The 20,978-nt window shown below is 36.4% G+C and overlaps 1 protein-coding gene across 3 annotated transcripts in view; it reads right to left on the reverse strand.

Moving 5' to 3' along the window:
• Window positions 1-20,978, reverse strand: part of ZBTB11 (zinc finger and BTB domain containing 11) — a 34,038-nt gene that overhangs the window by 7,651 nt on the left and 5,409 nt on the right. For 2 of the 3 annotated variants that reach the window (XM_010841996.1, XM_010841994.1), the window contains exons 2-8: window positions 16,097-16,332; window positions 15,050-15,281; window positions 6,271-7,109; window positions 5,887-6,066; window positions 2,708-2,953; window positions 1,051-1,195; window positions 249-366 (exon numbers count right to left, since the gene is read on the reverse strand). In XM_010841996.1, the coding sequence (XP_010840298.1) occupies window positions 249-366; window positions 1,051-1,195; window positions 2,708-2,953; window positions 5,887-6,066; window positions 6,271-7,109; window positions 15,050-15,281; window positions 16,097-16,332 (1,996 nt within the window). The remainder of the gene's footprint in view (window positions 1-248; window positions 367-1,050; window positions 1,196-2,707; window positions 2,954-5,886; window positions 6,067-6,270; window positions 7,110-15,049; window positions 15,282-16,096; window positions 16,333-20,978) is intronic. The other variant, XM_010841995.1, reaches the window with a different exon arrangement.

A 20,978-nucleotide genomic window follows, 5' to 3' on the forward strand; every position in this document is an offset into this window, starting at 1 on the left:
AAGTTAACACATCCATCACCTCAGATATGTATGTGTGTATGTTTATATAATTACATATGAATATTCAAGTTCCACTTCCTTAGCAGAGTTCAATTACAGTTGAACTTTGAAAGAGACACATTATCAAGTGATACTGTATCAAACTATATCTAATCAACTTCAGCCACCTCAAATATTTTCCTTTGAAACAACTTTCAAATGAACTAAGAACATAAATTAATTGAATGGTTCACATACTAAATACTTACTGAGTACAATGATAGCCTCGAACCTCAGGCTTTGGTTGGTGTTTCTTTAGGTGCTTGCTAAGCCCAGAGCCTCTATGAAAAGACTTTCCACAAACTGAGCAAAGGTACTTGGACTCTCCTGTAAGAATTAAAAAGCATGTCACAAATCCAGTGATCGGGTGCTCTTCTAATAATGCTTTATGTCATACTTCAGAAGCTACTTTATCAAGTGAACACAGAAGCTATGACTTTTGGCACCCACCTTCTAAGAATAACAAACTACGTCAAATATCCTATTTCCTCTCAGTATAGTACTAGTGAGGCCACAACTGCCCAAAGAATTTGGGAGGTTTGCATGGTCATCTGGATTATAACAGTGTAGAGTTGTATACAAGTTCTACAGCAGATTATCTACCCTTTATCAGCCACTTCTACATAACTGCTTTAAACATGTGAAAATTAGTATATGTGGACTGAAAATTCTAATAAAATTATAAACCACATACTTGTTGACAGCTACATCTGCTTATTGCTTAACTTTTTAAAAAATTAATTTCTTTTAATTGGAAGATAATTACTTTATAATATTGTGGTGGATTTAGCCATACATTGACATGAAGCAGACATGTGCACTAATTAAAAAAAAGTTTAAAAAACTTTTATACAAATAAGATAGCTCTAAAACTAGATGTAAGAACAATTTTTAAGCTTTACTCTCATTAATTAAAAAAACTGCACATATACAGTCTTATAGCATAATCAATACACTAGGTAAGCTAACAGTATATAACACGTAACTATGTCAATGTAAATTTCTCATTACCTGTGTGAATACTCATATGTTCTTGAAGACTCCTTTTGGTAACAAATGACTTCACACATAGTTCACACTGGAACTGCTTCTGTGATTGATGGAGACTCTGGTGTAATTTTAGACCGTGTTTGTAGATGAAAGTCTTTCCACAGACCTAAAGCAGCATGGGTATTTAAACAAGTAAAACAGAAAAAGAGTTAAGGGCTGTTTCTGAAGAATGAAGATAGAGAAGCTAGTATGCTATTTTAAATTAAAACCTTAAATTATAAACAAAATGACAACGTTTAAGTTGAAACAAGGGCCTAAGATTTTAAGCTCGTTGATTATCTCCTCATTCCGTACATAACAAATATTTCTATTTTTCTTACAACCATGTAATCTGTGGAAGAACTTAAAACAGTACCAAAAAACCCTCACACTGTCTTTTCTGAAACTGGTAAACAATATACATTAAAAGAGACATGGAAGCTTAGTCAAGAACAATATACTCATTCACATCTATACCAACTAAAACAGTGCTTCTCAAACTCTCTGATGAGGTACCAGTTTTTTTTCCTTTCCTCAATCTATTAGGGATTTTTGTTAAACACAATAAAGATGTCAAACAGCGTCAAATTGCCATTACAATTTCTACATGCTTACTCTCCATTTTTTTTACTTATCTTCCATGGCCCACGCATCTTGAGTAGGGCTACAGTTGAAGACCAGAGGTCCAATTAACACTTAATTTTTAAATATATGAATACAATGATGCTTAGGACTTGGCTTCAAAATAACTGAAGGGAAGGGGTAGGAAGGGAGTGAGTGACAGTACATATAAAACACAACTAAGCATAGATAACCAACAAGGACCTACTACACAGCACAGGGAACTACACTCAGTATCTTCTAATAACCTATAATAGAAAAGAATCTAAAAAAGAATGAATAAATAGCTAAATAACTTTGCTGTATATCTAAAACACAAAATTATAAATCAACTGTATTTCAATAAAATTTTTTTAATTAAAAAAACTCACAAATGACCATGTGTTGATAACTACTAAAGCTGGGTAAAGGGTACATAAGGGTTTATTCTATTCTTTGACATTCTTTTTTCACATAATACAATGCTTAAAAAAACAAGAGAGAAAAACATTAAAAATGTTACTGGTTCCAAAACTATCAATAAAAATAGTGGGTCATCCTTATATGCAAAGCTACAGGTGCTGCTAGAAATTTTTCACTGTTTCAAATAGCCCAAATCTGGCTTATCACAGGATTCTGAACCAGCAATCAGATTTTGACATTTAGTCTTCAGCTCTGGAGAAGGACACAGACTTTAGGCAGAATTTCTGCTAAGATTTAAGTCACAGGTTCCTTACCAAGCCAGGCTGGCCCTGCCGAACATGCAGGTATGATTTAGAAGCTGGTTATTCTCACCAGTACCACTCTGAATTCCATCAAGTCTCCTGAACACTCTAAACAGATTTATTTCAAACTACAACTTCAGACAACAAATTAAAGAGCAAAAATGGGAATCATCCTTGACCTAGGCAACAAACTGAAAAAGTTATGGACTTTATGGGATATTTTACTAAAGTGATGTGGCTCCAGATTCAACCAGTCTTACTGTCAGTTATATTCCAGTCTTCTTTAAATAACAAAATAAATATAATGACTTTACCTGGCATGCATGTGGTTTTACACCTGTGTGCTTTAACATATGTATTCGAAGAGAATATAATTTAGGCAATGTCCTTCCACATATGGAACATATAAATTCTCGTTTGGTTCTGCCCTTCTCAGACGATGACCCTGATGCCTCATTCGATGCGGAACTGGAAGAGGACGAAGTAGGTGCATCTTTCCTGGTATGTCGAATAAGGTGGGCTCGCAAGGAGGCACTGTACTGAAACTGTTTCTTACACAACTAAAAGAAAAAGTAAGTTCTGCCTCAATGTATTTTCATTACAAATGTTAAGTGAAACGCAACTCATATTTCAACTTGCCATTTGTCTGTTACAATTACATAAACACATACACTCTATAAAAGACACAGTATACCAGGTACCAGATTATACAGATAAAAGGGACAGACCCAGTCTCTACTCTGCAGGGGTTTATAATCTAACCACAGAAAAAGGATTTATATGTAAACAGGTGAAATATTTAAGAAGGGGGAGTAATCAGAGTAAGGAAAAGCCTCAGCACTGAGGCTGGGCCTTGAAGGAATAGTAAGACAGACAAAAGGAAGCACACGATCATTACACGAATACTAACAGTTGTTAGGTGGAGCAACACAGGGGCTTGAAAAAGTGGGAGGATAAAACTGTGATAGTCCTTGGGACTTGTTTGCTTTTAATTTTTACATTGTATTTGTTTTTTATGTTTCATTTATTTGGCTGCGCTGTCTTAGCTGTGACAGACAGGATTTTCGGTCTTTGCTGCGGCATGTGAGATCTAGTTCCCCCACCAGGGGTTGCACCCGGCCCCGTGCACTGGGCGTGCGGAGTCTTCGCCACTGGACAGCAAGGAAGGTCCAGTCCTTGAGCTTTATCCTGTACTTGCTAAGTACTGCTGAAAGCCTCTGCTCTTTATTTTAAAATCAAAGTTATACACAGTCATGATCCATAAGACTTTTTTTAAAATAAATAAAACTGGCCTGTTGGTCCACTACTTCTACTTTTTTGACACTTTCTTAATGATCATCTCTGCAATTCTGAGTAATATGAATAATAGGAGGTGAGTATCTCCACCTTTCACTCTCTACACACACAATTCCTTTCATTACCATACTTGCTCAAGACAGCTTTATCATCATTTTGGTGAGATCAATTTCAGTGCTTACATTATTTGATGACGTACATGTTATTACAGCTGGACAATATAGTACAGTATGATTTTCTTCCCTTTCCTTTTGCTTTCCCTTTTACTTCTCTTCATATTTAGTGCTAATTTGTTGTCAAACATTCCCTCAATTGTTGGCTGAGAGAAGGTTTAAACACATCACCTTGTGGGATATCTCCGTCAAAGCACTATGCTGTGTTCCAAACTGGGGCAACTGTTTCACAGATTGGACCCCATGTTTTCCATTTCCCATGTTTTGATCATTTTGGTGGAATACCTCTACCAACAGCTTCCCGAGAAAAGGAATTTAGGGGGTAAAACTCTGCAGACCTTGCAAGTCTTGAAACTGTTCTTACTGTACCATCACAAATATAGTCTGACTATTGACTTCAAGTTAGAAATCATTTCCTTTTATAATATTAAAAATATTGTGCCTTTATCTTCTAGCTTCCACTGTTGCTGCTGAAATGTCTGAAACTATTCTAACCCTTTTCCTTTCTCTTTTCCAATCTGTAAGATTGTCTTTGTCTCCTGATTCAGAAATTTCATAATGCATTTGGTAAAGAATTATTTTAAACCATGATTCTGAACATGTGACATGCCCTTTTAACAAGGAAACGTCTATGTTCAAGTTCTAAAATGTTTTTTTCATTGCATTAATGATTTCTTTCTCTTCATGCTGTTTAGAATTACTTGGACATTAGAATACAACTAGACCAATCCTCAGTTTCTTTCACTCCCATTCTTACCTTGTGTTTTCTTTATTTTCTGAGTGATTTAGTCAATTATGTTTCCTAACTTTTCAGAGACTTTTTTATATGTTATACATTTTATTGCTAAAAAACTATTCTGTTTTCTTAAAGTTTCCTTTTAAAAACATAGTACATGATTATTGTTTCACTGACATAATCTTTTCCTTTATCTCTAATATAAATCATACTTGTGGTTTGGGTTTTATGTGCATTTTTTTTTTTTTTTTTTAGTTTTTTTCTAACTGCATAGTCTTGAATTCCTCAAAGTTGTTTTTCACTTGAAATATTTGTCATGAATCTGTATACCTGATGTTTATTCACATTTCGGAGTAAGATATTTAAAAACTGGCTGGAACTTGTGTGTAAGTAGGGAAGTAAAATGGTCAACCCCTGGCTTTAGTGAGTGGTATCTTTAGGTCTTTTTTTTTACTGGGCTTCAAATTTCTCATCTCTAAGAAATCTTTCTATTTTAAGGTTAAGGGTTTGGCTGTTAACACTCCAGGACTTGAATAGAGAAAGAGCACTTTCAATATTCAGTATAGAAGCTTCTACTTTCCCTTGTTGGGTATACCACACTGATACATTCACCCTCATTATCCACAGTGTTCTCTAGAGCAGTGGTTTTCTTTTTTAGAGAGTAGAAGATGGATCTTTGACTGAAGGCACGGTGGTAGTGATTCACTTGCTCTTTCTAACCATCAGCCTTACCTCTACTTTCAAGGTCACTAGTACCATTAATTCCTGAGCCTCCTGGTAGTTCTGTAATACAATTTGGATTGATTCTTAGCTTTCCATGCTGAAAGCCTGGGAATGAGCCCTTTCAAATCTACTGAATCAGCGACTCCATCTAGGGACTTCCATGGCAGTCCAGTGGTTAAGACCCCACACTTCCACTGAAGGGAGCATAGGTCTGATCCCTGGTCGGGGAACTAGGATTCCAGTGCTATGTGGTACAGTCAAAAAAAAAAAAGACTACATTTATGTATCCGAGGCCAGAATTTAGTTGCTATGGTCTCCTGTTCTTTTTGCCTCTCTATGAACTTTCTAAAAAGATCATTTTACTGTCATCTTTCTACAGTAGAAGCAGAAGTAAGTCACTGAACATTTTTTGACAAGAACATGACATGTATGAATCAGCAGATAACTATGACAGCAATATAAGGGAGAAGGAGAATACAAATGGTAGCATAATAACAAAGCAGTAAACTAGATTCTATTTATAAAGAAGTTAGAGCCATTTATAATTAGCTTTCCAGATACTTACTGGACACTTGTAATCTCTAGCTCTTTCATGTTTCAGTATGTGCTTTATAAGGGCATATCGTCTCTGAAAAAACATTCCACATTCCCCACATTTATGGGATGCTTCTTCTTCTGTATTCTCTTTAGCATCCCTTTTCGGCTGTTTCATCTTTTTTCCTCTTTGAACTAATTTCTGAGCCACCTGATTAAAGAACAGAAAACACAATCCAAATTTAACTATCTCAAATTCACATTACCTTATTAATAACATTGGTATTTAAAACATTAAATTGCTTTCCTGCACCCATTCCCCTCCCCCTCAAAATATTTTTCACCATAAGTTTATCAATAGAATGCTTTCAACTTAAAGCTAAAACTACAAAGGTGAACTCTTTCTTCATCATACCTGTTGAACTGCTGACTTGGGAATAGCTTTCCGTTTCTGCAGCTTCTTCTCCATTCCTTTGTGTAGTCGGATATATCCCCCTTCATTAACAGAACGCTGCCGAAGTCTGCTTCTGTAAGTATCATCATCGGGGCTCTGGTCCATCAGTGCTGTCGGTTCAGCTAGATTTTCCTCATCTTTCGAGGACGGGTCAAGGTCCTGCCTATGCTCTGAAATGTCTTCAGCACAGATATCCTCAGCTGCTGTATCATTTCCCGTATCAGTGTTTACTGGAGAGCTACTGATTACATTCTCTTGTGAAGGCTTAGGATGAGTACTAGAAACTGTGCTATCTTCTCTGCTGTTTAAAGTTTCCAGTTCTGTCTGGTTGTTTTTTGTTACTAAATCAACAGACTCCATTTCAGGATGGGAATCAGTTACACAGCCCACAGGTGACGCGGTGGCTTCAGCCTGTGAAGAAACCTGGGGCTCAGGTTGTTGTCCCAGCTCTCCATTCTGCTCTGGCAATTCTCCATTCATCAGTAGTACGATCTCACAATCCCCAAGTTCAGTGGATAAAGTTGTTGTGGTTCCCGTGTTGTTAGCCACGGGAGGTGCTGTACCTCCACTTTGTTCTTGTAAGTCCTGTGTAGATGCAACTGTTTGTACTTCACCCTTCTTATACACAGTTAGCTGCTTCTCTTCCATTAGTTTATGCACACTTTCACAGATTTCTAAAACTTCTGACATAAAAAGATGACGAGCCAAGATGGCTACATCAGCCATGCTACAGAAGTCAAAACTTAGCACAGAAGTATAGGCAAATTCCAGTAAAGGAAGGAAACTAGCCTTACAAAAACCTATGCGAAACAAGGAAGATGAAAGACAAAAAAGTCAAATCACCACTAAAACACCTTGTAAAAACAACTACTGTATCATTATGACAATATAAAATACAATATAAAGGCAAATATAACCATTTATTCTGCAATTAAAACACTCTGGAATTGTTTTGAGCTCTGGCTGCTTATTAAGCCTTGACTAACTCACTTCCATGAGTCGTGTCTCTCAATACCTAAAATAGAAAATAATATCACACTTACTACCTCAAAGAGTTGTTGTAAGGCAGTCATTTTCAAACTGTACTCCTTAGAACCCCGGGGGTTCCTCAAATTTCCCTCAAGAAACAGCTGCTGGAGAATGGAGGGTACAAAAAGAGAGGGAGGCAGGTGAGAAGGCAGGGTCCAACCAACCCGTCCCCTAACCTCACTGCAGTAAACACAGCTGTGCATTTCAAAACAGAAGCTCATATAAAAATTTGATTGTGAACAAAGTATTCTATTACTAAAAATTTTAAAACAAGGTCTATAGCAGAGGGTCAGGAAAGTTTTTCTGTCAAGAATCAGATAATAAATACTGCAGGCAATAAGGCATCTGTTTCAACTACTTAATTCTGCCACTGTAGCTGGAAAGAGAAACCAAGTATTGTAACATGTATGTAAAGGAGTGTGGCTATGTCACAATATAACTTTATGGAGGAAAAAAAGGGAGGACTGCCCTTCGGGCTATGGTTTGCTCATCTTTGGTCTAAGGAATAAGACAAATTACTACACACCAGGCATTAGGTTCCCATTTTATGTGAGAAAATAAGATCAGTTCCATTCTAAGTTCTCAGTACTTCACATTCAAAAACCATTGTTAATATTCCCATGATTCAGAAATTAGAAGATAACATGGTCCTAAGTCCAATTCCATCTCCATAACCAGACCGAATTAACAATTTGTACAGCTTTTTAAGAGTCTCTTTATACAGCCCAATAAATACTCTTCTGTCTCCTTCTTACAACAGGTATTGTATTACACACACTTTACTGTGCCTTGCTTTTCTCACATGTAATAATTTATCTTAAGAGATCTTTTATTAAAAATGACAGAGGGCCAAAGCAAAGTTTAAAGCAAAGCAAAGTTTAAAAACTCATGTTTGCAGTATTTTTCAGTGTTGACTGAAGATACATAAAATCTGGTTCTTTTACATAGGCAAATAAGGGATAAACAAGTAACAAGCATACAAGGAAGCCTTAACCTATGAGATGTACTAGGAGTCCAGTTGAAAGCTGGGGAGACTACACATCAACATGACTAACATCACTAATTCAGTCACTCCTAGGAAAGCTGATAATTAAGTTGCCTGAAGCCATATTAATACTGCTACAAATTATGAAATTAAGTTAATAAGCTTGAGGTAAGAAAGAGTATTTCTTAAAAAAAAATGCACTTTGGTCTTTTACCTAGTACCTTTTTAATTTCTAAGTTGAAGTCAATCCAGAAGCATGGAAGAATACTGTTAAAATGATCATATTACCAAAAGAAATCTACAGATTAAATGCAATCCCTATTAAATTACTCATGACATTTTTCACAGTACTAGAACAAATAAACCTACAATTTATAGGGAACCATAGAAGATCCAGAGTTGCCAAAGCAATCCTGAGTAAAAAAAACAAAGCAGGAGGGAGGCTTTAGACAATAAATACAATGCTACAGTAATTAAAATAGTTTGGTACTCACACAGAAACAAACATATGGATCAATGGAACAGAACAGAGAGCCCAAAATAAACCCAAAAACCTAGAGTTGATTAACCTTCAACAAAGGATCCAAGAATATGCAATAGGAAGAAGTCTCTTCAACAAAGGGTGTTGGGCATGTTGGAAAGCTACACGTAAATCAATGAAATCTGAATGCTCCTTCACATGATACACAAAAATAAACTCAAAATAGCTTAAAGACTTAAATATAAGACATGACACCATAAAAATCCTAAAAGAGACCATTGGCAAAACATTTCTTGACATAAATCATACCAACGTCTTCTTAGGTCAATCTCTCCAGGCAATAGACATAAAAGCAAAAATAAACAAATGGGACCTAATCAAACTTACAAACTTTGCACAGCAAAGGATACCACAAACAAAAAGGAAAGGTAATCTATGGAATGGGAGAAAATATTAGCAAACGATGTGACCAACAACGGTTTAATCTTCAAAAAACACACAGCTCATACAACTTAACAGCATCAAGAAAACAAACAACCCAATCAAAAAATGGACAGAAGAACTAAATAAGACATTTCTCCAAAGAAGACACATAGATGGCCAATAGGCAGATGAAAAGACAGTCAACACTGCCACTGTGGAAAACAATATGGAGGGTCCCCCCAAAATTAATAACACAGTTGTCACATGATCCATCAATCTCACTCCTGGGCATATCTCCAGACAAAACTATAATTCAAAAAGATACATGCACCTCTATATTCACAGCAGCATTATTTACAATAGCTAAGACATGGAAACAATCTAACTGTCCACTGACAGACTAATGGATAAAGAAGATGTGGTACACTCAGCCATTAATTGCAGCAACATGGATGGACCTAGCAATTATCATACCAAGTGAAATCAGAGAGATAAAGACAAATACTATATGGTATCACTTATACCTGGAATCTAAAATATGACACAAATGAACTTACCTACAAAACACAAATAGACACACAGAGAACAGACTTGTTGCCAATGGTAAGAGCAGTGGAGGAGGACCAGGGTGGGAGTTTGGGGTTAGCATATGAAAGCTATTATATAATAGGATGGGTAACAGCAAGGTCCTACTGTATAGCACAAGAAACTCACTATGCAGTGATAAACCATAAAGGAAAAGAATATTTAAAAATATATATATAAAACAGAATCACTTTGCTGTACAGCAGAAATTAACACAACATTGTAATCAACCATACTTCAATTTAAAAAATTTGGTTCATAGGTAAGAAGGATTACTGGGCTTTTGTTTACTGAAGTACAGCAGACATACAGTATTACATGTTTCAGGGGTACAACAGTGTCCCACAATTTTTAAAGGTTATACTCCCACTTGTAGTTATTCCTTGTACTGTATAATATATCTTTGGAGTCAAGTATTCTTTAAGAGCAGTGCTGAGCAAACACCATTGATTGCTACTGACTAGACTCTCTGTAAAAATTAACTTACAGAAAAGTAATAGCAAGTGCAAATGAATTGTAAAAGAATAAGAAGTTATTTCTGTCAGGGTTGGAAAGGTAACTCCAAAACTTTATTGGTTTATTTCTCTATAGAGTATTAACCAATTTTTCATCCATCAGCAAATTCATTTTGAGCAAAGTCATTTCTCTGGTTGAAAGACAATATATACAATTCTTGGGAATTCTATACGAAGCAGTTTTAACATCGTACTGGTTTCTGCAATTAATTATATAAGACCTTGGACTATAGTACTTGCATAAGTTAAGTTTTTAACATTTAAAAATTATGTTTTGGCCAAAGGGTAAAGAAAGTTTTCCTGTAAACAGTGAGATAAGCAAATATTTTAGGTTCTGTGGACCACTGGTTTTTCTAGCAACTATTCAATTCCACCTTTGTAAATTCAAAAGCAGCCACAGACAATAAGCAAATGAATAGGTGTGGCTGTCTCAATAAAACTTTATTTACAAAAGTGGTCAGTGGGCCAAGATTTGGCATGCAAGTTGTAGTTTGCCAGCTTCTTTTTCTTTTAAAGCCAGTAAAACTTTAGTAAAAAAAAAAAAATTTGAAATGAGAGAAAATGCACAAGGAATGAAAGAGAGATCTATAGTCACTGGAAGCATTTATAAAAGGATATAAAAAAATTCTACGCTGGGGCAGAGCTTCCTTGCCTGATAGCTGGCATCTCTTACAAACATCCTACACTAATAAATCTATTTCTTGCCTATCACTTTGCCTCTTGCTGAATTTCTTCTGCACTAAAAAATTGTTTTTTGTGCCAGAATTCCTTGGGAGTCCAGCGGTTGGGACTCTGAGCTTTCACTGTGGAGGGCCTGAGTTTTATCCCTGGTCCCAGAACTAAGATCCTGCAGGCTGCACAGCATGGCCAAAGTAAAAAAAATTGTGCCAATAAATCTGAAAATTTAGATGAAAGAGACATATTACAGCAAATACACAACCTTCTATAAATTACTCAAGATGAAACAGAAAATCTATAGAATAATTTCGTAACTATTAAATGTGTCAAAATTAGTAGCTAGAAATCTTGCCCCAAAGTCTACTACAGGCCAGTCAATTTTAGCCATCATTCTACCAAATATTGAAGAGATAAATCTAATTTCATAGTAACTACTTCAGTGAATGTAAAAATTGGAAGGAACACACAATTTGTAAGATTAAGCTGACACGACAAACTGTGAAAAAGAAAAATTACTCCTAAGTACAGATGCAAACAGTCTAACGTTAGTACTCTAAACCAGTTTGTACAAACCATTCTAAGCAGTTTGTACAAAATATGGTATGTTGTGACTAAAGTGGATTTATTTCAGGAATGAAAAACTGGGTTAACATTAGTAAACCCATGTAAAATTTCCCACATTAACAGAATGAAAAAGATGGTCTCAACAGACACAGAAAAAGTACAGTGGTAAGTCCACATTCATTTCAAAGGGAATTTCCTTAATGTTAAAGGGGGTAAAGGATTATCTATTTAAAACATTTACCAAGACTCTGGTCCTTGGACCTTCCTTGTCTTTTAGCCACCGCCATTTTGGACTCCTTTTCCCTATTCTACCTACCTAACACAATCAAATGAGAGAGTTCAGTAAGTTACTGGAAAACTAAGAAAGCCAGTTGAATGCAAATTATTACAGGTGAGACCAGAACGCTAAGCACGGGCAGCTGAAGAACATGAGCACTGGTGATCACAAGGAAAGGGGATTTTGGGTTTAGAAAGAGGAGGTTAAAGGAGACCTTACCATGGCTGTTTCTGACAACTGGGGGTGACAAAGTCAAAGCTGGAATTGGAGAACTGGAGGGTGGACACAGAAGCAACTCAGGGGTCAGCAGAGTACGTCAGGGGCAAAGTGGGCTCAGACTCCATGGAGGAGTGAGATACAGGAGGTATGGAGATAGCAGAGGTGTGGGGACATCGAAGAGAAAGTGGCCTCCCTTTTATCTCTTTGATGAGAGAGCAAGTGAGAGGCAAAGAGGGGGAGAGTGGGAGGAAAGGGAGGAAGGAAGCAAAGAGAGGAAGAATGGAAATAAAGAAGGAAGGATGGATGGATTATCTTAGGAAATAAACAGCTGAAGGAGGTTATGAATTGTCAATAATAAAATGATACTAACCTAAGAGTCACAAAGTGACCAAGTGGCAGGGGCTTTGAATATTTTAGTGACAAAAAAAGCTAAGAGAAGTGGATAATTATGTAATCAAAGTACTCAATGGCACAGAGAGAGAGATAACAAGGGATAATTTCACACTGAGTGTTCCTAGTACAGAGAAAATGAAAGAATAAAAAAAAAATAAATAAATAAAACATTTACCAAACAATGTATTTCACAGTAAAAAAACAAAAACACCTTTTCTTTAGAATGGGAATAAGTGAACTCTTTATCACTACCTCTATTCAACTGCTGTTTTTTTTTTGAGGTTCTAAATGGCACTGTAAAGTAACAGGAAAAAGTTAAAAATATAAGGACTGGAAGGATAGAAACAAAACCATTACTATTAGCACATAATATATTTGTTTTATATGGAAAATCTCAAAGAATCTACAGGTAGATGTCTGAATGACTAAGGTAATTAAGCAGTACTACTGTATTTAGTAATCAACAATTAATAAAAATAAATCAGAGATTACATAATTTTAAAAAATTATAATAGTATCAAAAAGTATAAACTACCTTAAAATAATCTAACAAAAGATGTGCAAGGGAGTTCTCTGGTGGTCCAGTGGCTGAGACTCCATGCCCTCAATGCAGGGGGCATGGGTTCGATACCATGGGTCAGGAAACTAGACCCCACATGTTCCAACTAAGTGTTCACATGACATAATTAACAGTCCCACAGGCCACAGCTAAGACCCAGAATAGCCAAATAAAGAAATAAATTTTTTTTAATGTGCAAGATTTTTATGGAAAAATATAAAACTTTATTAATTCAATGTAATCCCTATCAAAATACATTTTTCTTCCTTTTGTAGAAGTAGATAGCCTGCTTTAAGTTTATGTGAAAGAGCAAAGGGCTATGAATAAGACTCACCAGAATAACAAAGGTGAAGATTTCCATTATTATTATAAAGATAAGGTAGACCAAGCAATAATGGGGGGGAAGAGACAACCAATAGACTACAAAAAAATGTAGAATCAGTACCAAACATGTGAACATTTGTTTTTTAAGAGAATCTGCATGGTGGATGGGTAGGAAGTTTTCACTAAATTCTGAGACAAGTTATCAAAATGGAAAAAAATGAAATCAAATATTTATCTCACACCATTAAAAAAATTCCAAACAGATTAAAAGTTAAATATGAATGAGAAACTATAAGACAATACATGAAAGTACCTTTATGACTGAGTAGGGAAGAAATTTTTGAAAGCATAAACAATGAATTCAACAATATTAAAGTAGGTAACAAGAAAACAGATGTACATTTTATCATTTTTAAATATTTACATATAATTAGTCTATTTAAAAATCAAACAAAGATTTTAATAATGTCTGCTTCACTTGCTATTGCTATTTGCTGAACAAAATATAAAAATAAGCATATGGAATGAAGAATAACCGAGGTATTTTCCTGAAATAATAATAGGATGCTGTGCTGCAGTTATCTGGGAAGCAGAGATTTCATTTGCTATAAGCTGCTGAGAAACAAAAGAGCAGCATTCTTCTTTCTGCTTCAGATGCAAGGAAGATAAGGAAAAAATTTCAAAGCTAATATATCAAGACTACACTTGTGATAAGTTTTATTATTCAGATGGCCCAGAATAAGATGTATTTTCTCCTCTGAATCACCAAAGTAAATATCAAATCTAGAATGTAATGCTCCTCTATGCTTCATAAAAGCTCTTGTTCATCACTGTATCCCTAGAGCCTGGCCAGTTCCCTGCACAAAGTGAATACCTGAGAAATCTTTTTTAGTAATTAAACATACAGCTACTATTAAGAAAAAATATATGAATTTAACTCGCCAGAGTAAGATAGAAAAGGTTCAGTGGCTAACTAGGTGAATATTATATACCCGAATAAAGTCACTTTTTTGCTTTAGAAAGGGGAAATGACAGTTCACCCAGTGGCGTCACTTATTTAAGAGTTATAGCAAAGTAACAGTATAAGAAAATGTATAAATAAGGTTACCTATTTTAATGCTTCCTAAATTTTCATTTGTTGACTCCTAAGCCAATATATAAATTCTAGTGAGGCCAAAGGAAAGTCAAATTACTCATTTACAATAATAATGATAATTAAAAAAAAAAAAGGCCCCTAGAATTCTGAGTATTCTATACTGACGTTATTATCAAATCTACATGAATGATGATTATTAACCTTAAAAAATGAAAAACAATAGACATATAGAAGTGTTTTATATGTCCAAAACATAAGATTCAGTCAATTTTAAAATAATATATTTATTTAGTGTAATAACTTTGGTGTAGTTACAGATTTCTCTCAAACTGTTTTAACAATGTAAATCACAGAAATTCTACTAGTGCTACCACTCTCTTGCCTAACAGGCAGTGGTAGGAAATGACAGGCTTTTCATATATCTACCTTGGAAACCTTTCTAAAAGGAAGGAGCTTACAGTTAAGCTTAGTCTGATGCTATAAATGGGCTTCTTCCACTTGAGCACAGATCCTAAGTTTGTAAGATACACACACCCTTTTTCCAGTATGTACTTATTAACAAAGAGTATCAGAAAATTCTTACCAAAAAAGAAAAAAAAAGAAAATTCTTACCAGAAAGATCCACCACTGCCTCGTGACTGGAAACAGCTCCTTTCTCAATAAAAAGATCTCGAAAATATTCACTGTTAGCTGACAGAACAGATTTATGAGCTTTATACTCTTCTCCTTCAATTAACAAAGTAACGTCACAGAACTGGTTAGAGAGCCTCTGTTCATTCAGCTGTTTTAAGACAGCCTGACAATGTTTTGGAGAAGACCGTTTCACTACTCCTCTGGTGTCAACCTATCAAAATAAGTTGGAGACCAAGAGTTGCATTATATATCATTTGTATTCTCACCCTTAACAAAATTTAAAACAAGACACATTATTCATTTGTAAAAATTCCACTAATATGAATAATCCAATATTCTTTATTACCTATGTATTTAAATAAAAAGATAAGTCGTACTCACCATCTTCCGCTATGTTCACTTTACTTGATCCAATGAAAACCTACATCTCATTTCCTACTGCCTCCTTTTATTGGTCAGAAATTTATCTGATAATGTAAGACATTAATGCAGGCAAAAAACAAAGACCTAGCCAGTTTAAGTTTACCTTGCTGCATGACCCACAGACTGCTTCCAGAAATGTATTCTGTCTACCTGTACCAATATACCAATTAAAAAGACGAGGGGAGGAATAATTTAACAGCAAATCAACAAGTTACATTATGAGGAGAAACAACATGAAAATTTATGATTAAGGAAGAGGCAGTATTAGCGAACATTTAGCACCTGTACCTGGTGGCTCAGATAGTAAAAGAATCTGCCTGCAATGCAGGAGGGAGACCAGCGTTCGAGTCTGGAAGCTCCTCTGGAGAAGGAAATGGCAAGCCATTCCAGTACTCTTGTTTGGAGAATTCCATGGACAGAGGAGTCTGGTGGGCTACAGCCCATGGGGTGGCAAAGAGTCTGACAGAAGTGAGGACTAACACTTCAGCACATTTAACAGTGACGGTACCAACAGGGAAGCAGTTTTAGAGATTCAAGAAAAAATACTATAAATACTAACACACTAGTTACAGATGTAAAAGCTGAATGGAAAGCTCCACTTACAAACACAAGTTCATGTTTGGATACTGGCTTCTTTTTCACAGGCTTGGATGCTGTAGTTGGAGGCGAAGTAAAGTTGCTCAGGTCATCCTCTGATTCATTACTTTCTTCCCCAGATTCAAGATCTAGTCCCAATTCTTCCAGCATTTCTGAAGCATCCGATATAGGACGCGAGCGATCTAGTTTCTCCTGGCATTTGCTACATTGTTTAATGTAATCTTTGACTTGCTTTAATATACCTACAATGAAATAAAAATTAACTAGTCAAATTCGATACTGCTGTCATTTGAAAACTAACGATTACACTAATTATTTAATCTTTGTACACTAATGCATATTCAAGTGCATGTGTACAGACACACACATACCCATAAAGTATGTAGAGTGAACATTTTAAGATACATTTTTTTCTTCAAAGATATGTTATAAATGACAATCTGTTTCCATGCTGACAGACTGCTTTGTTATCTACTCTTACCATGCATTTACTCATCATAAAAGGATTATGCAGCACCGCCCATTTCCACTTCAGATTCAACTCACTTATGCAATAGGAACTATATGAAATTGTCAATATTCAACTGCTTTGACTGAGCAACTTCACTTTCACTTTTCACTTTCATGCACTGGAGAAGGAAATGGCAACCCACTCCAGTGTTCTTGCCTGGAGAATCCCAGGGACGGGGGAGCCTGGTGGGCTGCCATCTATGGGGTCGCACAGAGTCGGACATGACTGACGCGACTTAGCAGCTGCAGCCCTTTATAAACAGTAATACTGTGGCTCATACTAATGACATCCCACTCTATGAACATGAGCCCTGACCATGCTTTGGTCAGTGGAATATGAACGGATATGATGAATGTCATGTGTTATCAGAAGCTTTAATTCCCTGACCCCTCAAAGGACATTCAAGTGCATGTGTACTTGAATGTGTCCTGGAACATGCTATACGCCAGGGAGATAATGTCCTTTACCCTGAACTGCAGATGAAAAAAAACAGGTGGAGCCAATCTGCAACCTGTACAGGATCACAACCAAAACTTGTAATGGGTGTAAAATCTCATCTTTGAAAGCAGAGATCTTAGGGTTTTATTAAATAACAGTATACACAATCTTTGAACTGTGGTGTTGGAGAAGACTCTTGAGAGTTCCTTGGACGGCAAGGAAATCAAACTGGCCAATCCTAAAGGAAATCAATCCTGAATACTCATTGGAAGGACTGATGCTAAAGCTTCAATATGTTGGCCACCTGATGCAAAGAGCCGACTCATAGGAAAAGACACTGATGCTGGAAAAGATTGAAGGCAGGAGGAGAAGGAGATGACAGAGGATGAGATGGTTGGATGGCATCACTGACTCGATGGACATGAGTTTGAGCAGGCTCCAGGAGATTGTGAAGGACAGGGAAGCCTGGCGTGCTGCAGTCCATGGGGTTGCAAAGAGAGGGACATGACTGAGCAACTGAACAACAATACACAATCTAACAAAAGTTGATTATACACAAACCATTCACAAAACCCTATTTTAAATTTCAATTTCCAACTCAGCATGCTGGGGGGTTCGGGGAAGAGTAGGAAGCAGGGAGGAATACTTTACATGCATACATACCCTCTCCATCATACTTGTAAGGGAGGACCACCAATTACTTGTCATTCTACATACAAGGAAAATGAAGCCCTAAAAGTTAAGTCACCTCTAGTAAACTACGTAAGTCTGCCCCGAGAAGCCATGTGGTTTTCAGGACATGCTATGTACCCTGAAACACTGAGCCAGGATGCTATTTATCCATCCCTATGGCAGAAACTTCTCCCATAAACCCCAAGTAAAACGCAAATGAAAAGATTTGTTACCTAAAATGATACAGAAAGTGAAAAGTGGAAGTCACTCAGTTGTGTCTGATTCTTTGTGACCCCATGGACTATACAGTCCATGGAATTCTCCAGGCCAGAATACTGGAGTGGATAGCCTTTCCCTTCTCCAGGGGATCTTCCTAAACCAAGGATCAAACCCAGGTCTCCTGCATTGCACACAGATTCTTTACCAGCTGAGCCACCAGGGAAGCCTTATATTGTAAATTCCTGAAAAGAGTTTCAAAATGACAAATTATACTAAGTTCCTTGAATTTCAACTTTCACATAGTAGTTGAGTAAATTTCTCAAACTGTATTTGAGAAATTTAGTAAATATGTTTCCCACACTTACTAAAAAAAAGAAAAGTATACACTGTAAGAATAAATTCAGAAAATTATACTGATTTTATAGCTATACAAATGAATTTCATCATATTAGAAGCTGAGTTCTACAGTAACCTGTTAACATAGAAATCTGCCCAATTTATTTGTTCACCACCCCCCACCCAGAATATATCAAGAAATATTAGAGTTAAATCAACTTTTATAAGAAAGGTATTTATATGTGCACAAATAAGAGAAGAACAGAGTTCTTATAGTCTAGTTTCTGAAAATATTAAAGTCAATAATAAATCTACACCTGTATTAGCTATAGCAAGCAAGTTTTAACAGATTGATAATAAATGGGTTGAAATGAAACATTTCTGAGGATGAGTGGCTATGATGGCTGCACAACAATGTGAACAGTGTGCATTTAATGTCACTGAACTGTACACTTACAAAAGCTTAGAGTGGTAAAAGAACACATGGGTATGTGAGTGGGAGAAGAAACAGGTAAGAGAATATATATATATATATTTCTAAGTAAGAACCATACTAGTAAATAAAGAGCTGCTCTGGAAATTTCCAAGTCCAAAATAAAGATGACAAGAAGAAACAGCTTTCTTCTAATTAACTTTGGTTGTATTTCTAAAAAATTTTACAATGCTACACAGTTCAGCATATTCTGCATACAGGAGACATTAATCAAACTAAAACCAGTTGAGTTCAAACCACTGGAGAAATTACAGAGAAAGCATATGAACAAAAAGAAAACGACTGGGGCTTCCCCGGTGGTCCAGTGGCTGAGAATCTGTCTTCCAAAGAAGGGGAATCAGGTTAGATCCCTGGCTGTGGAACTGAGATTCCACAGCTGCCAGGGAACGAAGGCGGCGCTCCACAATTAGAGAGCCCACACACCACAAGAAGACCCAGTGCAGCCAAGATAAAAATTAAAGAAGAATGAAAAATACAAGGAGAAGTTCCACACACAAAAAAAATGATTAATTACTATATTAGAGTGGGTCAGTTGTCCAAAGAAATCATCCTGTTTCACAGGTCCTTTAACTCAAGTGTTGGTGTTCTGATGGGATCATTTCAAATCCAGCCTTACAGATTCAGGAACTTGATCTCTGGAGCTTGCCTAGAGCTGATTAAGCTGAAAGAATCTGACTCAAATTAATCACTGAAGAGACATTAACATATTTGAGTATTTTCATTTTGAGACTGGGTAATTACAAGGGGCAGAAAACTACTTAATGCAGGAAAATTAGAATCCACTGACCAGCTTTTTGACCATGTTCCAAGTTACTAACCTCTCTGTGCCTGTGTGTTAATCACCATATGCAAAATGGGGATAAGAGCACTTACCTCACAGAATGTCACAGTGATAAAATACTAATATTTCTAAGTCACTTTGAACAGTGTCTGATATAAGGTAACTACTACTACTACGTAAGTGTTAGAAAGTGCTCAAAGATCAACTTTTTTGGTACCTTGAAAATGTCTACATAAAATACCAGATGAGCATTAAGAGGTTCTTTACTGAGCCCAGTGGGTAAATGACCTCTGATAAAACAACCTGAAGAACAGTTTCTCACTCAATCTCAGTTGTTCTCAGTCTCAACAGTGTAGACATTTTGGGCCAGATGCTTCTTGATGGGGGGCAGGGAGAAGTTAAGTAGGCTGTTCTGTCCTGCATACTGTGAAATGTTTAGGAGCATCCCTGCCTCTACCCAACCAGAGGTCAGTCAATAGCCACCCCACAAACACCACCACCAGTTACCACAACCCAAATTCTCTGGACATAGATGTTCTTTAGGAGGCAAAATTGTGCAGGGTTGAGGACCACTGCTCTAGAAATCTACCAGAATGAACAATCTGCTCCTGTCAACTGTTCAAGAACCTCTCCCCTCCCCATCAGTGGTGAGGCCCAGAGTATTGGCTCCTATTTCTAGCTCCTTCCTGTATTAGTCACTCAGGTTTGTTTGTTTTTTTCTTCAAAGTTACAAAATAGTTACAGCTGTATTTACCTAGACCCAGTTCTTGATGGGTTTTCAAGGATTACACCCTCTTTTTCTAGATTAGATAATGGCAGCATTGATTTATCCTCATAGAACAAGTCAGTTCTTTGGGTAGGAAGCTCTGCCTATAGCTAATTTAACCTATTACATGATTTTGCTAGCTTAATCTTTTTTTCTACTAATTCAATTTTTTTCTTCACATTCTGCATTAACTGTAGATCCCCATGAGTCAGCATTTGACAGAGTCAGGGGAGTCATTTATTTTGAAACTCCAGCATACGATTACAATACAGGATAAAATAAGGGGGTGAGAAGACAATTATATCTATTAACATTTTACATTCTTAAATAAATTTGCTATATGTCAACATTAGACATTCAGTCAGAGTTTTTCACTGTGCTAAACAACTGAAGTTGCTACAAACTGGCCCAAGTACCAGGTTATAATGGCAGTGTTTATGAGGGCAGCATTCTGCAAAAGCAGCATAATTAATGAATTCCAGTAAACTATCCTTGACTGGGAAATACTTTTCTTCTTGGCATCTACACTGATCAAATCTTATTCAGTTCAGTTCAGTTCAGTCGCTCAGTCATGTCTGACTCTTTGCGACCACATGAACTGCAGCGCGCCAGGCCTCCCTGTCCATCACCAACTCCCAGAGTTCACTCAGACTCACATCCATTGAGTCAGTG

The sequence above is a fragment of the Bison bison genome, unplaced genomic scaffold, assembly GCF_000754665.1.
Source record: "Bison bison bison isolate TAMUID 2011002044 unplaced genomic scaffold, Bison_UMD1.0 scf7180017864168, whole genome shotgun sequence".
Lineage (NCBI taxonomy): Eukaryota > Metazoa > Chordata > Mammalia > Artiodactyla > Bovidae > Bison > Bison bison.